The 19,317-nt window shown below is 34.1% G+C and overlaps 1 protein-coding gene across 2 annotated transcripts; it reads left to right on the plus strand.

The window, feature by feature from the left end:
• Positions 1 to 551: 551 nt before the first annotated feature.
• LOC111050725 lies at positions 552 to 17,973 on the plus strand (the record flags this gene model as incomplete). Of its 2 annotated transcripts, none has more annotated exon segments than XM_039433388.1 (5): positions 552 to 1,001; positions 4,727 to 4,935; positions 8,195 to 8,394; positions 12,008 to 12,231; positions 17,768 to 17,973. In XM_039433388.1, coding segments are annotated over 4 exon segments (822 nt in total), but the record flags the coding sequence as incomplete, so codon positions are not given.
• Between the last annotated feature and the right edge of the window lie 1,344 nt (positions 17,974 to 19,317).

Raw genomic sequence — 19,317 nt, forward strand, 5'->3', positions numbered from 1 at the left:
TGCCGGTTGCACAACAGCCGTTTGAATTTTTATCGTAAAATAAATATTTAGCTCAATTTTCAGGAACTCTGTATAATTCAAATTGGCAGGTTTCAAAGATTACAATACATCAAAATAAAAATGAATTAACCAATAAATCTACAACTATTTTAGTTGTAGACTAAAGACTCTTCTTTTATTCTGAATTATCAGTTATTTTAGTTATTTTTTGACTGAATTTTCAGTTTATCAGGTACAATGATAATAAATTATTAGCCTATTCAAATTGTAGAAGACTCATTTATTTAAGAGAAAGCAATAGGAATGCCATAGAGCACATAGGATGCACATTAGAGCATCAGTTTTATGAATGCAGAATGAACGAAAATGATTGCAAAATTCTGAGGTGTAGTGGGCTAGTAGTCTCGCTCGAATTCGTGCTGTATCTATGAGACCATGAGACAGCTCATGAAAGAGCGGATGAGGTAGCGCATTGTACTGCGCTTGCGTTGCTGTTTTGCTGGGTCGCTCTGCTCTGTCGCTCTACCACAGTGGCTTTTGGCTTTACAGTGTCAAGTGTGAAACAGGCCCCTGAAGTCTTCACATGGTTGTTTGAATTTTAAATTTAAACCGTAAAGTTGGTAGTTTGGAAACTTTTCAAGTATCAAACGATACTAGTAGTAATTTTTGTACGTTCTTGTTCTTGTCTTCATCTATCTCTGTATAGTCTTCCAGGTCCTCCCTAGTCTCTTCACTCTGCATTAATTTAGTCATAATACAATCAATCGGGTTTGGGTATCAACATTCAACAATCAAAAGTTTAAGACATTAAGACTGGACGCTGCAGATTTCCTGTAGATGTAAGTTGTAGACTGTAATATCTTGAAAGCAAACAAACCTAGATTCATGTTATTTGCTTACCTTCTTCTTTCTAATAATATGAGTATTAATTGAATTTGAGGTTACTTAAGCTGAATCCGTGCAAACATACTTGGATGTTTTGTCTGTATCCTACACTACAGGTAAACAGTTAAAATTTACTCATCATACCGTAATTTTTAAACAAGCCTTTAATTTTATTACAGTAATTTTATGCTTACTTTCTGTTGAACATATTATGTTTTATCACAAGATATTACATTGCATAGACCTATACTAAAGTGTCCCCAAAAATCTAAAAGTCATTATAATTATGGCTTAAGTCCAGGCCTAATGCCATTCATTATATCTGTCATCAAATTTTTGGAATCGATAAAGTGCCGGTTGCACAAACGCCGGTTAACTTTTAACCGTGATTAATTCTACAAGAACCAATCAGAGAAGCCGTCTTTTCAAAAACGCCTTCTCTTATTAATTCTCGTGGAATTAATCATGGTTAAAATTTAACCGGCTTTAGTGCAACGGGGCTTAAGTATGTTAAAAATTTGATAACAGGTATAATGGCACTGGACCTAGAACTACGCCAGCCACGGTAGAGTCGTCGCTAAGGAATTTCACCTTCAGATGCCCTTATACCTAATAATAATAATTTTTTATTAACTCAAGAGCTTTTACAAACACAGAGTTTTGTCATGCAGTAATTTAGAGTCAATACAATATTAATAGTATATTATATAAGTTCCATGTTAATATTCCATTCAATATATAAATCTTATCACAGCTTATTTGTTCCAATGCTGAATCAGTCCAGATCATAATTAAATTTAATTATAACAGGAACAAACAACCTTCAATCTTCATTTGTAGGACCATTAACCAGCCAGATGAGCTGGGTAGGTCATCACGTCAATATACAATTTCACACAAAAGTTTTTGACAACACTTTTCACGTCAAAAAATAAAACATAATGGCATAGATGGCTAAACACGGTGTTGGCCGCTAAATATCAACTATAGACTCCTGAAAAAAATCACTCAAGGAGTAGTGTGGTCTGACACACGCACAGATGGAGGTAGCATACTAAACATTTTAATAGCGATATTCGGATAACAGTTTTGAGCCTTACTTAGCCTACATCGAGGAACATTGACGTCGAGAGCATTTCGAAGTGAGTAGGCACTCTGCAACCCCCTCAAATTCACTATTCCTAATACCAACCAGGGAAGCAAAGATAAACTGGCTAAAAACTATGAGAATCCCGAGTCTGGCGAAGAGTGGCCTACAGTGCCCCAGATGACCACTGGATGACAATATCCGAAATGCCTTCTTCTACAGCAGAAGAATACTCTCACAGTGTGAAGAGTGACCCCACAGCAGTATTCCATAGATAATGTGGCTATGGAACAGTGAATACAACACATCTATTAAGTATCAAAACAATACCAATTGATAACATTCATATCACAGCCTCCAGATATTCATCTATTGAATAAAATGGTTTTCTTCCAAAGCACTGATGCAATTTAATCTTGAACACATTCAATGGAGCATCTCGCAAATCAAGAGGTAATTTGTTGAAAAAATTTTACATCACAAGAAAGACAGTGGTCCTGAGTTTTTCTAAGTCTGCATCTAGGAACATTAATATCATGACTGGTTCTAACATTAAATCTGTGAAGTGAACCTCTTTCATTATGTTGTAACAGAATTCTCTTGACATTTATTGAAGCTGATAAAATATAAAGACTATGCACAGTTAACAGTTTCAACTCAAAAAATAAAGGACGACATGTTTCCCTGGGAGGATTACCTAGCTTAGCCTATAGTTTGGACCATGAGAGAATTAGAGCTTGTGCTAGTAATTTTATTTATTTAATGATACAAAGAAGACAATTAAAATGATTGGAGAAAGACCAACAAGCCCAGCCCAAAACTGTTTATTCCCCGAATTTTGATTCATACACGAGGCCAAAAAGTAGTCTTATGTTTCATACACTTTTCAATTTCCAGTGGAAACATTTGAAAACAGGAAATTTTGGATTCAAGATTGATTAAAACTCAAATTACTTTACTAAATAACACTCACCAATTGAAACCGTAACATAATGAGTTAGGCTTGCTTTTAAAAAACCGTTAATGAAAGAAATTAGAAAGAAACTTATTCATGAGAAGCATAGCTGATTAGTATTATACTATTTATTATATCAGGTCGCTTCCACAATCCACACTCTTGCCAATGACGACATGCTTGACCCAAGCAAGAGAAGAAAGATTTGTGTTCTTATACAAGATGAGTGAAATGTCCGAGAACGGCTTAATATCTCATACACAAAGGTAATTTGATGGTGGGTGTGATTGGGCATCCTACTGAAATTGAAAATACTAGCTTACTATGACTTTAAACATCTGGTCCGCCATTTTTAATGTAACTTTACTTTTTCAAATTGGAAGGTGGTCATGGTCAATCATTATTTCATTTTTGATTTGCATCGTATTGATTAATAATGTGAATATCTTCGAAACGGTTTGAGATATCGATATGCGGTTTTCGCTATTCATATTTTCTTGAAATTGCGTATCGAAATCATGTATCGCATGACCACCTTCCTATTTAAAAAATAAAGTTAGGCTACATCCAAAATGGCGGATCAGATTTTTAAAGTCATGGTAACGTAGCATTTTCAATTTGACTAGGATCCCCAATCACTCCCACCGTCAAATTACCTTTGTGTATGAGATATTAAGCCGTTCTCGTACATTTCACCCACTTTGTACAATAGTCTTGTTTGTTCATTTTGTTGACAAGTACCCCAGCTCTATTCCATATTGTATCTCTTTTCTCTTTTGAAGTCTTGGTTGAATTTCTTTGAACTTACATTCTACAAAAAAGTCGTTACCAGAAAATAATCTCAATCAATTGATCGTATTCAGACGGTGGAAACTAGACTTGATAAGTTAGGACTAAAAATGTGGGGAAACACATACGTTTACACTAATGTTGTTCACGTTAGTAGTGTTTTTCTACACTTTGTTAGTTCTAACAAAAGTCTAGTTTTCACCTACAATTGATTGATTGAGATGTTTTCTAGTTTTTAATTTCAATTATTAATAAATAAATTATTTTTCCATTATTTAAAAAATACACTCATCAACAACTGTTACAAAAGTAGCCTACCAAAACTTCTAAATCGTTGCATGATGCGGGATAGATTGCCCTAGTAGCACTGCGTCGTTGAGTCCCTGCCAAACCCACAGCTAGGAAAACGTGTGTACGCAGCCCTATATGTTTAGATGATGCTGAAGCCGCAGAGTTTTTTGACAGCTAATAATGCTACCGTACTAGAAAATCAAAATGGTTTTCATGTTACTTTTGTCTGTCGCATGTGATTCATGAAAAAAATCATACCTTTGAATAGGCTAACTTCAAGGAATTTGTAAATGCTTAAATGCTTCATTTTGTCAAATCCGAAAGAATTTCAATGAATGTTTTTGTTTTAATTTTATATTTTCACGTACAACATCTTAACATTACCTAACAAACCAAATTTTATTCATTTATTCATATACAAATTGTGATTTCTATTCTGGAAAATATAATTTGAAAAATACAATTGAATAAAATACAGGGTATTATTATCCATATAGCCAAATAACCAACTAGGTACTCAATATGTTCCTTCATATTATAGGATAACATATACTAAATTAGGAAATTGAAGAAGTTTTGGGCAATAGCCTTTTCCGATCTTTCTATTGTTTGTGCTAACATTATAAATAAATAAACATAATATATCGTCTAGTTTACAACCATATTTTGTAATTCACGTAAAATTTGATTTCATGTTCACTTATTTCCACACTAAACAGGATTCTGGAAGTCTGCTATGATGGAGTATGTTACTGAAAACCTGGTTTTAAAAGTATTACCTGAGCGTATTCATTTCGTCTTTGGAAAACACGACTTGAGCTCCATCATGAAGAGGAATGTGAAAGTTTTTAATAAATCTCCGGCTCCAATAAAAATGAAAATATGCCCCAGTCAAACAGAGACTTTCACGTACAAACATGAATATAAGGTGAGCTGTCAATCATTTTCAATTTGGTTTTGTATTGCCTCTCATTATAATGCAAAAAATGCCTATCGTAAGTGAAAAACGTACTGTACGTTATATCAGCAATGTAAACCATATCTATACTTTACTTTAGTATTTTTCGCTAGTAAGTCCATGACTGAGAAAATCGTCATGTCATCTTTGCTCCACTGGTGGAGGCGGGGTGGGTCAAATCCACTCCACAGAGGTGCAGGGTGAAGCCCCCTACCAAGCGCGATGCTCAAGTCACAAAAACACTTAAATTAAGATTAATACATTTATTATCTTAAATGTACTGTATTTGAGAATAAAATTAAGATAACAATCATTATAATTCCCTGATATGAACAAATTGAAGAATAAAAGAACTAACTTTTTACGTAGTAGAATGCATTATAATGGTAATATTTTAATACTTCTATTGGGTAAAATTAATAACTCTGCAAAGCAGTTCTGTTGCAAAGCTCTCGGGTCCATACAAGTTTTTGAAAAAAAAAACAATTAAACTATTTTATTTATCTCACATTAACAGTACCTATGTAGTGAAAACAAGTTATCGAGTTTATGTCGCTACTAACCATCAAATTTTCGCAGCAGATATAATAGCTAGATATGAATTGTTTGTTGTATAAATAAACTCCATCTAATTTATGCTTATCACTGGAGGTAGCTTATACCACGATAAGGCATACTGTAAACGGCTCTTGCAAATTCCATTCTACACCATTTATTGTATTTATTAGTCTGACTTTAAAGTTTTGATTTAATTTAGTTTAAATTGATCATCGTGTTACCATCATTTAAATCTTGGCTCATTTCTCGTGCCGGACACATGACTATGACAGAGCCGACTTGATCATGATATTAATAAGCCATGCTTACTAAGAAGTTATTTTTTGAATGCTTAAACGAGCAATTTCTGTTTATATGTTTAGATGTTTTTATTTTTATATTATCTGTATGTGACCGTATCTCGAAAACGGCTCTAACGATTCTCACGAAATTTGGAACAAAGTAGGTTTATGATATGAAAATTCGATTGCACTAGGTCTCAACCCTGGAATAACTAGCTGAAGGACATTAAAGGATAAATACAGCCTTGGAAAAACAGCTGGAAATTTTGTCGTCTGTCGATAGGTACCGTAATGGGAGTGAACGAGTGCATGTGTGGGATCATTCAGCTTATCTCACGAGAAGAAAAATTCAGCAAGAAAAACTTATTTTTGTTTATTTCTCTTTTTTTAGAAAACATGTTTACTTCAGAAAGTCCAAAATAATAACTAGATGCTGTTAGTGTAGAATAGTACATAGTATATTAACAAATGTTGTAGCAAACATCGTAGATCATTCTAAATCGAATTCATAGTATATCCATTTGTAATTGATGATGTGTTTGTTTTTCAAGTGTGAATAAATTGTTATTTTGATGAGTGATAGCCGCTTAACCTAGATTTTGATTTGGACTGCAGTATAAATTTGAAAAGGGACAGCTTTGTGTAAAGGCCTGTTGTGCCTTCTCATATAACTGTAAAAATAATTGTACGACTGAGAAAATGAATATATAAATATAAACTATAAATTCAATCTTTCGTTTCAAATTTTCTATGTTTTTACACTCGACTCTGGGGACTCTAGTGCAAAGCTCGGTCTCCCGATATTGAATCTTAATCTCTATTAACCTAAATGCTCACAATATAGGGTACCACTGGCAAAGGATGAGAGCGGGTGAATTGATACATTCAAATCTATAGTATTAATTTCTCATTATTTATTCAATAAAATTATTATTCATAGTTACTGCACAATTATAGCCATGATATGGGAGCTATTTGAATTAATTTTAAGTTTAAAGGGCGACTTACTATTCTAGAATAAACCCATCTCGAACGGACTTTTTGCTACCAACCGTGTCACGTGATCTAGGGGTCTAATAGTCTAACTAAGAAAAAATGGATGCTGCTCTGACTCTCTTCTCGATAACCCTTTAACCTGAACGGATGGGAAAATCGTCCAAGTCTTATTAAATCAATTTTTCCTTCCATTCGAACTGTGATGGCTTGGAGTAAACTCCCCAAACCCCTGAGAATGCCGAGTGACAACTTCCAAGCCATATTACAAATCTGCAGTCATATAAATACCGTTCCTGAGTTACAAAAGTATCCAGAAATCGTCGTGAGTGAAAAAATGTATAAGATCTGAATACATTTTATAAGGTTTCTCCTGCACCAAAAAATAGATGATCCAGAATTCCAGATTACTCTGAAGCAGCTGACAATCTTCTCTGACTTAATTACCCCATATATGTTGACATCATCAGCGTGGAGTGAGTATGTAAGATTATTTCCTTATTACTCCGTCAAATCATTCATGAAAAGTAGGAGCAATAAAGGCCCCAGATTTGAGATTTAAGGAATACATTAAGAGCTTGCAAAGAACTTCAGCCAGACAGGTAGGATTGGATAAACTTAGTGCTTGATAATGAGAACCCAAAGAATGACTATTTATTGAAAATAACTGTGTGACTCAAAATATAGTAGGCTTTTGAAAAAACTGTGTGGATTATATAAACTTGCATAAACTCTTAACAGGCCAATACCCCACTGCGGAATTAATTGTGAAAGATTGGTCACAGTAAATCTTCATGGAAAAGGTCCGTGCTAGTTATCAACAATTTAATTGTTAGATATGACTGAGTCCTTTTATAAAAATACATTTTCATATTCATTTTTTAAAGTGATTATTTTGTATCACATTATTAATGAACATTATCAGTGTATTAATTCGCTTTAATTGGGATTTGAATGTTATAATATTTTTAGAAATCAAGTGAATGATCCTATGAATGAAGGTTTATTTTACATCCTATTCTATAAGTATTGTGTGAATCAATTAAGGACTGAACATTTTGTGAAGTAAACAACTACAAGACTTGACCTGTTTCGGACTATGTGTAACCTTATCTAAATTTGGGAAAGGAATAGCCCAAGGTCATCTTATTTTTTCTCTCCCTATCATTTTGATGATGTACTTAATGTATGAATCAATCAAGGTTTCAATATTGTGGGTGCAGACACTCCCAAGAATATTTTGTGTGGGTGTTTCCCGGTGACCATATTATCCTTTAGATTGGGGATAGTCCCTTATTAATACCATAAAGTTGAGACTCCAGACTGGGACGCCAGTGGGACACCAGAGTGAGAGAAATCTATTAAAATGGCCCTCTTATTTTCTTGTTTTGTTTCAGACAAAAGTTGTACCTGGAATCCCACTGACAGTTACCATAGAGTTCAAGCCAATCAAGGAAATTGAGTACACCGATTGGCTAAGTATCAGCTGTCAAGAGGCTGGCGCTATTTCCTTGCCTGTGATTGCTGTACCTTATGTTGGGAAGATTTCTGCGATAACTGACGCCTGTTCAGAAAATGTTTCTTCTCATAACAATCGGTAACAATAAATACAATAATTTTTTGAATGGTTGAAGTAGGCTACACTATTAGTAGATTTTGCAGAGCTTTTAAAAGCGAAGTATCTGCTGTTTGAAGTTGACATTTTTGTTACTATTTTCGTGGACTAAAATTAGATTTACAAAAGAATGATTCTTCCTATTTTCAAATTTCATCAATATAAATAATGAGGAGGGGACAGCTCACTGTTGTTTTCTCGCAACCATCTCTCTTCCTCCTGTTATGTGTTGATGGCAAAGATATTATTTTATTTCTTCTTCAGAGAGTAGACAATATGTTGAAACACCACCGTTCTAGAGGCTAGTTACATACAATATTATATTATTGGTATTCAAATTGCATTTCTATGCCGTTATCTTGCCGTTTTATGTAGTTACATACAATTAGTGATGTAAAATTCCCGGGAATTTAAGATCGAGGAAATATTCCCAGGGAATTTAAGGGAAATATTCCCAAAAATCATAAATTCCCGGGAATTTATGGGAATTTAAGGACATTTATGTTTTCTTCCATAAAAAATGACGAAAAAGTCGTTTTTTGTTACACATGGTCTCAATCACCTGTTATACAACAGATTTATGTAAGAAATATAAGGATGAATAACTTATAATGTAGTAAGTTCAAAGAAAACAGTAATTTGAAGTTCATAGACTGAAAGGAGAAATAAGCACTAAATAAATCATTCAATTGCACCACTATTATCATGCTACTTTCATATCTTACAAGTTGAATAAGCTTTTTTTACTTACTGATAAATGCCTGTAAATCAGGTAAACAGAGTCAACAAAGTATTGAGCGTAATTTAACTTTCATTGCATGATTTTATTCAATTTCTCCGCACAAAAATAATTGATCCCCTAAATAAAGATTAGAGTAGAATATAAATCCAAAAATTAGAAATTATAACATACAGCATAATAGGTTAAACTAAAACAAGGAGCATACTCGAGTTAAATTCAATATTAAAAAGAAAATAATTCCACAGCTCACAACCTTTCAAGAGTCATTGAGGCTCACTTAACTTGTAATAAGATACTAGTACAGGCAACGAATGCTCAAAAAGATATAGAGGGATAAGTTTGGAACCAAATTTTTAACCTCGCAGTCCTTTTAAGGATAGTGAGGTGGTAATCATATAAAAAGTCCTCACTCCTACCACACTCAATACTAAAACTGCTATAAAAATTGATGGAAAGCTTGAGAAATGAGAAATGATGAAATAATACATTAAATTGAAGAGAATTGAATGCTCTACAACTCACTGCCTTTAAATACTCTATAGTCCAGTCAATGAAAGATTATAGAGGGAAAATTTTGGAACACAATTTTTGACCCCGTAGCTCTTTTAAGGATAGTAAGGGAGTAATCATATTAAAAGTCCTCACTCCTACCCCCTGTGTAAAAAAATAACATTTTTTCGATGCATTGTTGTTGAGTAATAAGCCCTGAAAGTGCAAAAAGTTGGAAGAATAACTGTCTTTTCAAAGATTTTACACTCTTAAAAGTAAATAAGCTATCTCAAAAACTAAAGAAGATATCACAAAACTCTACTGTACAAAACTTGTAGGTAATTTATCTAGCTTCATTTTTACTCAATTAGCCATGTCGCTGAAATGCATTGTTTCCCAGTTACATGCGTGTCAGCCAGAAATGAAAAAATACAACTTTTAAACTACCCTCATCCCTTAAGCTCAAGGAGTAGGGATGATGACTTTTGATATGTTCACCTTCTATCTAGTTCAAACAAAGCTGCGAAGTCAAATATTGTGTTCCAAACATTCCCTAATTTCCCTGACAATTGATCTATTGTTGTTAAACTGAAGATTTCACACTCAACACTATAACGGCTCCAAAAATCGTTGGGAGATGCGTAAAATAATGAGACTATAGATGAAATTGAAGAGAGTATAATGCTCTATGAGCCATGATTATCACTGATTTTTTCAATGAATCGTTAAAAAGTTATAAGGCCAAAAAGATGAAAAAATCGGAGCCGGAAGGGTTTTTCTTCAAAATGTGATACCTTAGAGAGCTCATACCTAGAAAACTATGAGAGATATGGGAAAATGTTGGAAAATAAACTTGTAGGATAATTTGTGAGGTTTAATATTATGATTGTGTTCGTCAAAAATTTCCGAAAAGTGCTTATTGTTTGAGATATATGCAAAAAACAAAATATGGCACATTCAAACCACCCCCACCACCTTAGCACAGGGGGTAGAAGTGAGGACTTTTGATATGTTTACCCCCTACCCTTAAAAGAGCTACGGGGTCAAAAATTGTGTTCCAAAATTTTCCCTCTATAATCTTTCATTGACTGGACTATAGGAGTATTTAAAAGACAGTGAGTGAGTGAGCAAAAACAAGCTCAAAGAATGATGATTTATTGATTATATCAATTAAAATGTGGCTGAGCTTGATCAATATCAAATAGAATGATGATTTATGGATTATATTGATGTAAAATATGAGTGGGATTGATCAATTTCAATATTTTTTAGAACAATTTTATAAATTCCCTTGAATTCCCAAAATTTCTTGGCCTCGGAAATATTCCCGGAAATATTGCCAAATCATAAGTTCCTTCCCACTGGGAATATTCCCGATCCACATCACTACATACAATATTGAGTTATATTATCGATATTCAAATTGCATTAAATATTCATTGTGATTAATAATTTTCATACTTTGTAAAACTCGTTGAGTAATCAGCTATACTGTCATTTGTATCAAATTAGTATCAAGCCAGAATATATCGTAACTTACACGAATAAAAACTCCAATAAACCATAGTTTTCTTGCAAGTCTTTCTATATTTTATAAGTAAATAAAAAACAAGGCTGTGACTATAAACAATCAATCAAGCTCTTTATTCAATACATACATTGATTATGCACATGAATGCGTCATTGAAAATAAAAAAAATAATACAATCATTGTCTAACATTATAAAATTCATCATAATTGTAATAAACCACATCTATCAGGTTTAAGTTATTTTTTTTAAATCTGTTATTATCCCTTTCATCTCTAATACCACTTGGTAGATAACCCATGAATTTTATTCCTATATAAGACGGACTGTGTTTGAATTTTTCTTTTTTGTGTTCCCTAATTAAGAATGTATCCCAGTTTCTGGTGTTGTAATTATGTACGTCCCGTTGTCTTGGGAATCTTGATTCATTATTTTTTACATATAGCATTTTGCGGTATATATATATATATTATATATATATATATATATATAATATATATATATATAGAGAGAGAGAGAGAGAGGTTGTAAACTGTCATAAAGTCGAGATCTTTAAAAAGTGTTCTGCATAACTGTTCACTATTCAAGTTGAAAATTCTCCTTATTGCTTCTTTTTGAAGGTGTAGTAATTTGTTCAGATTTGTGTCACTACTTCCTCCGTATATCTCAATACCATAAGAAATGAGAATGGATTATGAGTATGTGGAACGAAACAATTCCTTTCCTATGTACAATTCCATTCCACTAGAGATGTGACTGGAATTAAGTTACTAGTTTCAATTTTATTGAAAAAGTTTATCAATATTAACATTCTTCATTAACCTACTTTTTGCAGGCTTAGCCAATGTATTGTGCTTAACGGCCAAAAGCAGATAAAGAAGGTCAGTCATAAGAAACGATACAGAAAGATCGTAAGATTTCGATTGGACTCCAAATTTTTCTCACATAAATATCGCATTGGTATCAATTCAAAAACCTCAACAAAATTCACTCAACATGATGTTAACACTGCCTTAATGAAGAAACCCTCCACTATCAGTGATGACCAAGAGCAATTAGGTTAGCTTTCGAATTTTTCACATGTTGAATTTATGTTATCGGTCAGTAGTGTAGTGCAGAAGTAGTTAGTGTGCAGTTTGTTCACGATTAAAAAAGGAACAAAAATATTGCATCGAGTATCAGTTGTCAACTGAATTTATGCAAACAAAACAACTTGATTTTCGCTGCTTGAAAGGAATGTTTGTAAAATCTGTTGCATTTAGGGCTGGTTTCCGAGCTCGGGATTTAGCTAAGTTCTAGACTTTAACTGGCTTTAAACTCTGGAGTCAGAAAATTGGCTTTCCGAGTCAGAGCGTTAACGTAGTCGAGGACTTAAATAGACTCTGGAGTTTAGAGATCACGTTAGACCCTGGAGTTTATAATTTCGCTTTCTGAGTGAAGGGTATAAGTTCAGGACTTGAATTAGATTCTCGCCTCTTTCCGAGTCAAGGATTTATCAAAAATTTTCAAGTCCAGGACTTGAAACAGCGTGATTTTAAACCCTCGACTGGGGTAGGGTTTAAATTCAAGTTCTAGACTTAACTGAACAAACACAATTCAGTTATTGTTTTGGAGTAGATAAAAAGCCAAATAGATGTCATGGAATACCTAAATTATTTGGATTAGTCCATCTGAATTCATAATTTATAATTTGCAAGTTCATTTTGGAATAAAATTTTATCAGAACTATGCGTAAAAAACTAACCTATTTTACGACTGTGACATAATCTAAAAATGTTCAAGAAACATAATACAAGGATTGCCTTGGAATTTATATTCCAATCTGAATTTTATTAATCAATGTCATATTCAACATATTAATAACAATAATAAATTATTATTCCAGTTTTTTTTTCAAATCAAATACGTTTTCAAACTCAATAGCCTAATGAAATGTTTATTCCAAAATCACTGGTTAGGATCAATGATCAATAATAGCATAACATAAAATGAAATGTCTATTCATTCACCATTCAAAGGTTTTGCTTTGAATAGGCCTACAAAGAAATCGAAACGTATTTTTACTTTCCTTGCCCTATTACCATAGGTAAGGAAAGTATTGCTTTCCGAAAAAAATTAAGGTACCCCAATTTCTCAATTTCTATACGTTTCAAGGTCCCCTGAGTCCAAAAAAATGGTTTTTGGGTATTGGTCTGTATGTGTGTGTGTGTGTGTGTGTGTGTGTGTGTGTGTGTGTGTGTGTGTGTGTGTGTGTGTGTGTGTGTGTGTGTGTGTGTGGTGTGTGTGTGTGTGTGTATGTCTGTGTACACGATATCTCATCTCCCAATTAACGGAATGACTTGAAATTTGGAACTGAAGGTCCTTACAATATAAGGATCCGACACGAACAATTTCAATCAAATGCAATTCAAGATGGCGGCTAAAATAGCGAAAATGTTGTCAAAAACAGGGTTTTTGCGATTTTCTCGAAAACAACTCCAACGATTTTGATCAAATTTATACAAGTTTTTGATCAACTGCCACAAGTCCCATTTCTGTAAAAATTCCAGGAGCTCCGCCCCATCTATGCAAAGTTTGATTTTAGATTCCCAATTATCAGGCTTCAGATACAATTTAAACAAAAAAATTCAAGTGGAAAAGATTGAGCATGAAAATCTCTACAATTAATGTACAGTAACATTTTCACCTAAAATTGAAAATAAGCTCGAAATTCGATAAAATGTGATTATTCAATTGCAACCTGTTGGCAACTGTTGATTCTATTAAATCATTCACTATGAAGAGATAGCACACATCGTGTGTCTCTAGCGTTATTGTCCTGTCACCAGCTGGCTTAGATCTTTGAATAGTAGACTCTTATGCGCGTGAACACTAGCGTCAGGTGATCAATTTTCATAACGGCAAGGAAAGTAGTGTGAGTGCGCCACACCAGATTTTTACAAAAAAGTTTGGAGAGCATGCTCATTTGAATTATCCCGCTGCAATCAGCTGTTTTCGTTTTGCTATAATGCCAACAATACAACAGCAAAATATTGTGAATTTCCCTCATGTTTACTACATTAAAGTCCTGAATTCAAGTAACTCGAGAACTTAATAGACCCCGGAGTTTAGAAGATAGAATCGTGACTCAGAAAGTCGATTTAGACCCGAGAGCTTATTTTAGTCCTGGACTCTGTAAGTCCAGAACTTATAGATCCCGAGCTCGGAAACCGGCCCTTAGTGAATCACCTAGTATTCCTGCAGAATGGCAAGGAGGAAAGGAAGCCAAAATCCATCAGTAATCGAGAGTTCACCGGATTAGTAAATTAGATTGAATGTACTTTAAATTTCTGCCGAGCAGGTACTTTCCATCACTGGAAAGAGACGGATGAGAAGAAGAAGGAGTTAGAGAAAAGCAATGATCAACCTATCTTTACAGACGCAGAACACTTCTGGTATGAAGATGGTCATTGGCTGTTAGGGATCAAACTTTCCCTGGAGTTGAGAAGAAACTCACCAACGCCCCACAAGGTGTTTGTCAGAGTACTATAAAACAAACTCCCTAAAACCAAATCCAGCTAAAACAATAGTAAGTGCCTACCATCTGAAATCTAGGGAACAAAAGAGACGTCTGAATGTTACATGGAACAATCAGCTGCTGGAATACTCAGAGACGCCAAAGTATCTTGGAGTTATATCGGACGGATCGCTTACATATAAAGCTCATTGTCAAAGTACAATGTTAAAAGTGAGCACAAGAAAAAATCTCTTGAGGAAACTTCGAAGTAGTAAATCTGGTGCAAAGGCAGCCGTATTATTAACAGCAGCCAAAGCACTATGCTACTCAACAAGCGAGTATGCATGCCCTGTGTGGAATAGGTGAGCACATACAAAGAAGGCAGACATAGCACTCAATGAAACCTGCTGCCTAATAACAGTGAGTATGAAACCCACTCCCATTGGAAAGTTGCATCGAGCAGCAGGAATTGAAAAACCGGGAGTAAGCAGAGCTGAGACTGAACACATTGAACCATTCAAACAAACTTTTGATACACGACATGCAATGTACCAAAAAGAGCAACCACCGCCTTCAAGGCTAAAATCTAGGAAGCGTTTTATGATCTCTACATCTGCCAATCCACCTCTACGGTTCCCAAAACAAGCATCAACACCTTCAGGATTTGACCTGGACTGGCGAACATGGGCGGTGTTGAACCAAATTGGAACTGGGGTGCACCAACTAGAGTGAATCGGGTTAGATGGCATCAAATAGAGCCCGGCGACCTGAACTGCGAGTGTAGTGAGCTTCAGGACACTGAACATCTTTTGGAGTGTGCACTCTGCTCCATCGACGATCTTTGGCAGGGAAACGCTTCTGGCATTGCGGTGGCACAATACTGGACATGACAACTTTAATGACTTATTGCTCGGACACGAAAAAGTAAAGTAAGTAAGAGAAAAGCAACTCTGAACTCTTGCACAAATGCAGGATTTGGAAACAAGATTTCTGAATAGTGAGAAAAAAAATCCGTAGCTCACAGCCTACCAGCTCAGCAGCCGAGAACTACTCGACAAATGAAGAAAAATCAGATAAAGAAACATAATGGATCAAGACTCGTAATAAACGGTTTTCCAAAAAGAGGAAGCTGTGTATGTCATCGCCAGAATTCAAAAACGAGTCAGCGCAAAAATCAGCAAAATCTTGATTATAAAATTGCTTTTGTGGAAGAGTCTAGCTCTGGCGAGGAGAAGAGAATGGAGAAAGAAATGCCACCAACCCCAATCAAAGTGGATGATATCAAAATCTGGATGGACTCCTTAAGATTTTGAAAAAGTGTCGCCTGCCGACAAATTTTGAATAGAACTATTAAGTAGAAAAATATTTTGAATTAATGCTGTCGACTCAGAAACTTATCAGGATTTTACCAGGAAATTGGTTAGAAAAACTTTATTACTCTTATAGTACAGGCATGTTTCTTGAAGATTTGAAGATACGAGGATTAAGGACCGGTTTCTGAGCTCTGGATCTATATGCTCTGAATTTACAGAACCAGGACTTGAATTATAAGCCCTCAGGTCGAAATCGTCTTTCTGAGTCACGGATTGATCTTCGAAACTCCAGGATCTATCTAGACCTAGACATCTGTTTGAGTCCAGACCTGGAAGCAATAAACAAGATGGGAAAACATTGGATTTTGTTTCTGTAATGTTGGCAGTTGGCATTAAAAGACAGCTGCTAAAAGCTTGTTCCGTGCTGATAGATAGAATAATATTATAGCAGTAATGATTCATTGTAATGTGCAAGCGTTTTAACTTTTTCGTTTACTTTCTCTGTTTATTATATCAAATTATCAAAACATTACTAATAATAATGATGATTATTAAACGAAAATCCAAATTAAATCTGTAAATCACCCCGAAGACTTCTGCCACTGTAAATATTGACAACAGGGTAAACAGCCAGATGGAAATTCGATGAGCGCTACTATTCAAAAAATTATTTGTCAGCCCGGGAATCGAACCCGGTACCTCCTAATTGCCGGTCAGGAATGTTTATCTTACATAGCCAAAGCGGCCTGCCAGTCTACAGATGGAAATTACTAAGATATTGCATTTATTCATATGCTAATGAATTAATAATTATTATTAAAAGAAAAGTAGCAGAAGTCTTCCGGGTGATTCACATAATTTTATTTGGATTTTCGTTGAATAATAATTGTTAATTAATATTTATTTTAATTATTACAAGCATACGGTCACAGACAGAAATACTCCTACTAGGAGCCTATGTGTGTTAAGAGCGCAGGTATACACCAAACAAAGGACTGTTCAAAACCCAGTGATGCTCTACCGAAAATTAGATTAATAAAATACTTGACCTGAGCTAGCTAATAGCAACAAAATAATTATTGTGATGGCTGCCAACAGATTCTGGAAGAGTAGAATTGAACAGATGTTTTTTAGTTGCAGAAGATTGTTACTGATATTTAAAAGGCAGCATAGCATAATACTCCACAAATAAAAAAAATAACCACTGGAATTAATTACCCTGCGGAAATCAGAGAAATGTGGAAAAACGAAGAGCTAGGAGATGGCAGCAGTTACATTCGCCTCAAGATAAAAGAGTTTTGAACAATCTAATTTAGGAACTGAGAAGAGAGATTAAATTGATTAAGAATGAATCATACAACAATTCCAAAACAATGTGCTGAGGAACATTGTGGATGTTCCACAATAATCTACACGTTGACCCGGTGTCCACCTAGATCTAGAGGCATGCGGACACGATACAGCTGCTGGAAATGGAGGGTTGGTGCGCAGGCTCAAAAGGAGGAAACTTTAAACTAGTGTAGTGCTTGTTCAAGTAGTATTGAGTGAAAAAGCAGAGCAGTAATTAGTGAAATCCAACTTTTAGTGCAGTCAATAAGTGTACGTATATAAATTCAATAATGGCAGTACGAGATTCTAATGAGGAACTAGCTGTATCATTTTTAAAGTAGTATGCTAGGATAGGAAAAATGAGCTAATTAGTAATAAGACTTGAAATCTATAGTATTTGCAAACAAAAATAAAACGATATTATATTTTTGCCATAATAAATCTTACATGTTTACAGGTCCAGATGGCTTGTCGCAAAATGGATACTTGAAGAGGAAAAAAATACATGAAAAAGAGTTTTTTGATAAAGTTATAGAAATTCAACTACAAGATTCTTCTGTTGAGAGAAATCCAAATGTTTTGAGACTTTTCAGTCCTGAAATTTCAAGTGAAGAAATTGCCAAAGTAGAAGAATATAGGCGATTGCAGGAGAAGGAAGACAAGGTATGATAATATTAATTTATGTTTCATGTCTATACAGGCGGAAAATAGTAGTTTGTGCAACGGGTTTATAATTACAGTATAATAAGAGTCTCCAAATCATGAGTTAGGTAAGTTGAGACACGAGTGAGCAAAGCGAGCGAATATCTTAATAGTAGTTTTTACAGCAGTTTTATAATGAGGGTCTTTAACACACGAGTTAGATGTGGAGTTGAGACACAATTACAGTTGAGCGTAGTGAGCGAACGGGTGTCTTGAACATCTCACTAGCTCACTAGTGCTCTAAAGCAAAATATCAAATTGCTGATTTTTCATAGTGAAGTCCACGTTATAATGGCAGTATAAGTACAGTACTAGTATAGATCTATTATGGCTGTGTACCTACATAGAACAAGTGATGATACCAATGCAACAAATCAAATCAAATGAAATTTTATTTCGCCACAACAAAAATAATACAATAAAAATATTAATCCTCAATACAAAGTTAAAGAAAAACATATTGATCAATATTTAAATATACTCGAAAAACAACTTTGTCAAAACAAAATAACATGTTTGGCGTTGCCTGCAAAACCGAAGTTTGTGTGCTGGCAGCGAGTATCGATATTAATTTTCAATATAAAAATTTCAATGAAGAAATAAATAGATGAAACAAGAATGAATATACTTATGACAGGAAATACAAATAAAAATAGTATAAATAAAAAGGAAAAGTAAATTCAAAAGTGTAATTTGAAGCACCAAAATATATAAGTATTATTACTGAATGACGAATTCCATTATATGGCTTAGAAGATAAATATTACAATATTATTATATTTGTGGTTAGAAAAATAAATTAAAAAATCACAGAGTAGAAGACAGAGAATGAATCTGAGAAAATAAATATATAAAATATATTTGAAGTTTTTAAGAAAAATAAAAAGGTATCAAAAAAAATATAGGATAATTAAGTGAAGGTGGCATTTACTAGTGCATTATGTGTGAATGAATTGCGAGATATTCACTGACTTTATCAATTCTGCTATCTTTTCCATACTAGTTTTTTCTATTAAGTTATCTGGTATAAGGTTGATCAGTCTGTTACTTATATGTAAGGGAATTGTCTCCGGCATATCACAGTCATGTCTGTTCTATTGATTTGGAAAGTACCCTGCATACGGAAATCGTAAGTTCTAATTTGGGGTGTAAATTGATTTATATTTTTAATTATATATAATATTATATTCTTAACAAATAACTGTCTAACTGTTAATACTGGAAATTCAATGAAAAGGAGATGTGTAGGGTATCGACTAGGTCGGCCAAGTGCTGCTTTTATTATGTGCTTTTGAATAAGATAGA

This window comes from Nilaparvata lugens, chromosome 1 (genome assembly GCF_014356525.2).
Source record: "Nilaparvata lugens isolate BPH chromosome 1, ASM1435652v1, whole genome shotgun sequence".
Taxonomy (NCBI): domain Eukaryota; kingdom Metazoa; phylum Arthropoda; class Insecta; order Hemiptera; family Delphacidae; genus Nilaparvata; species Nilaparvata lugens.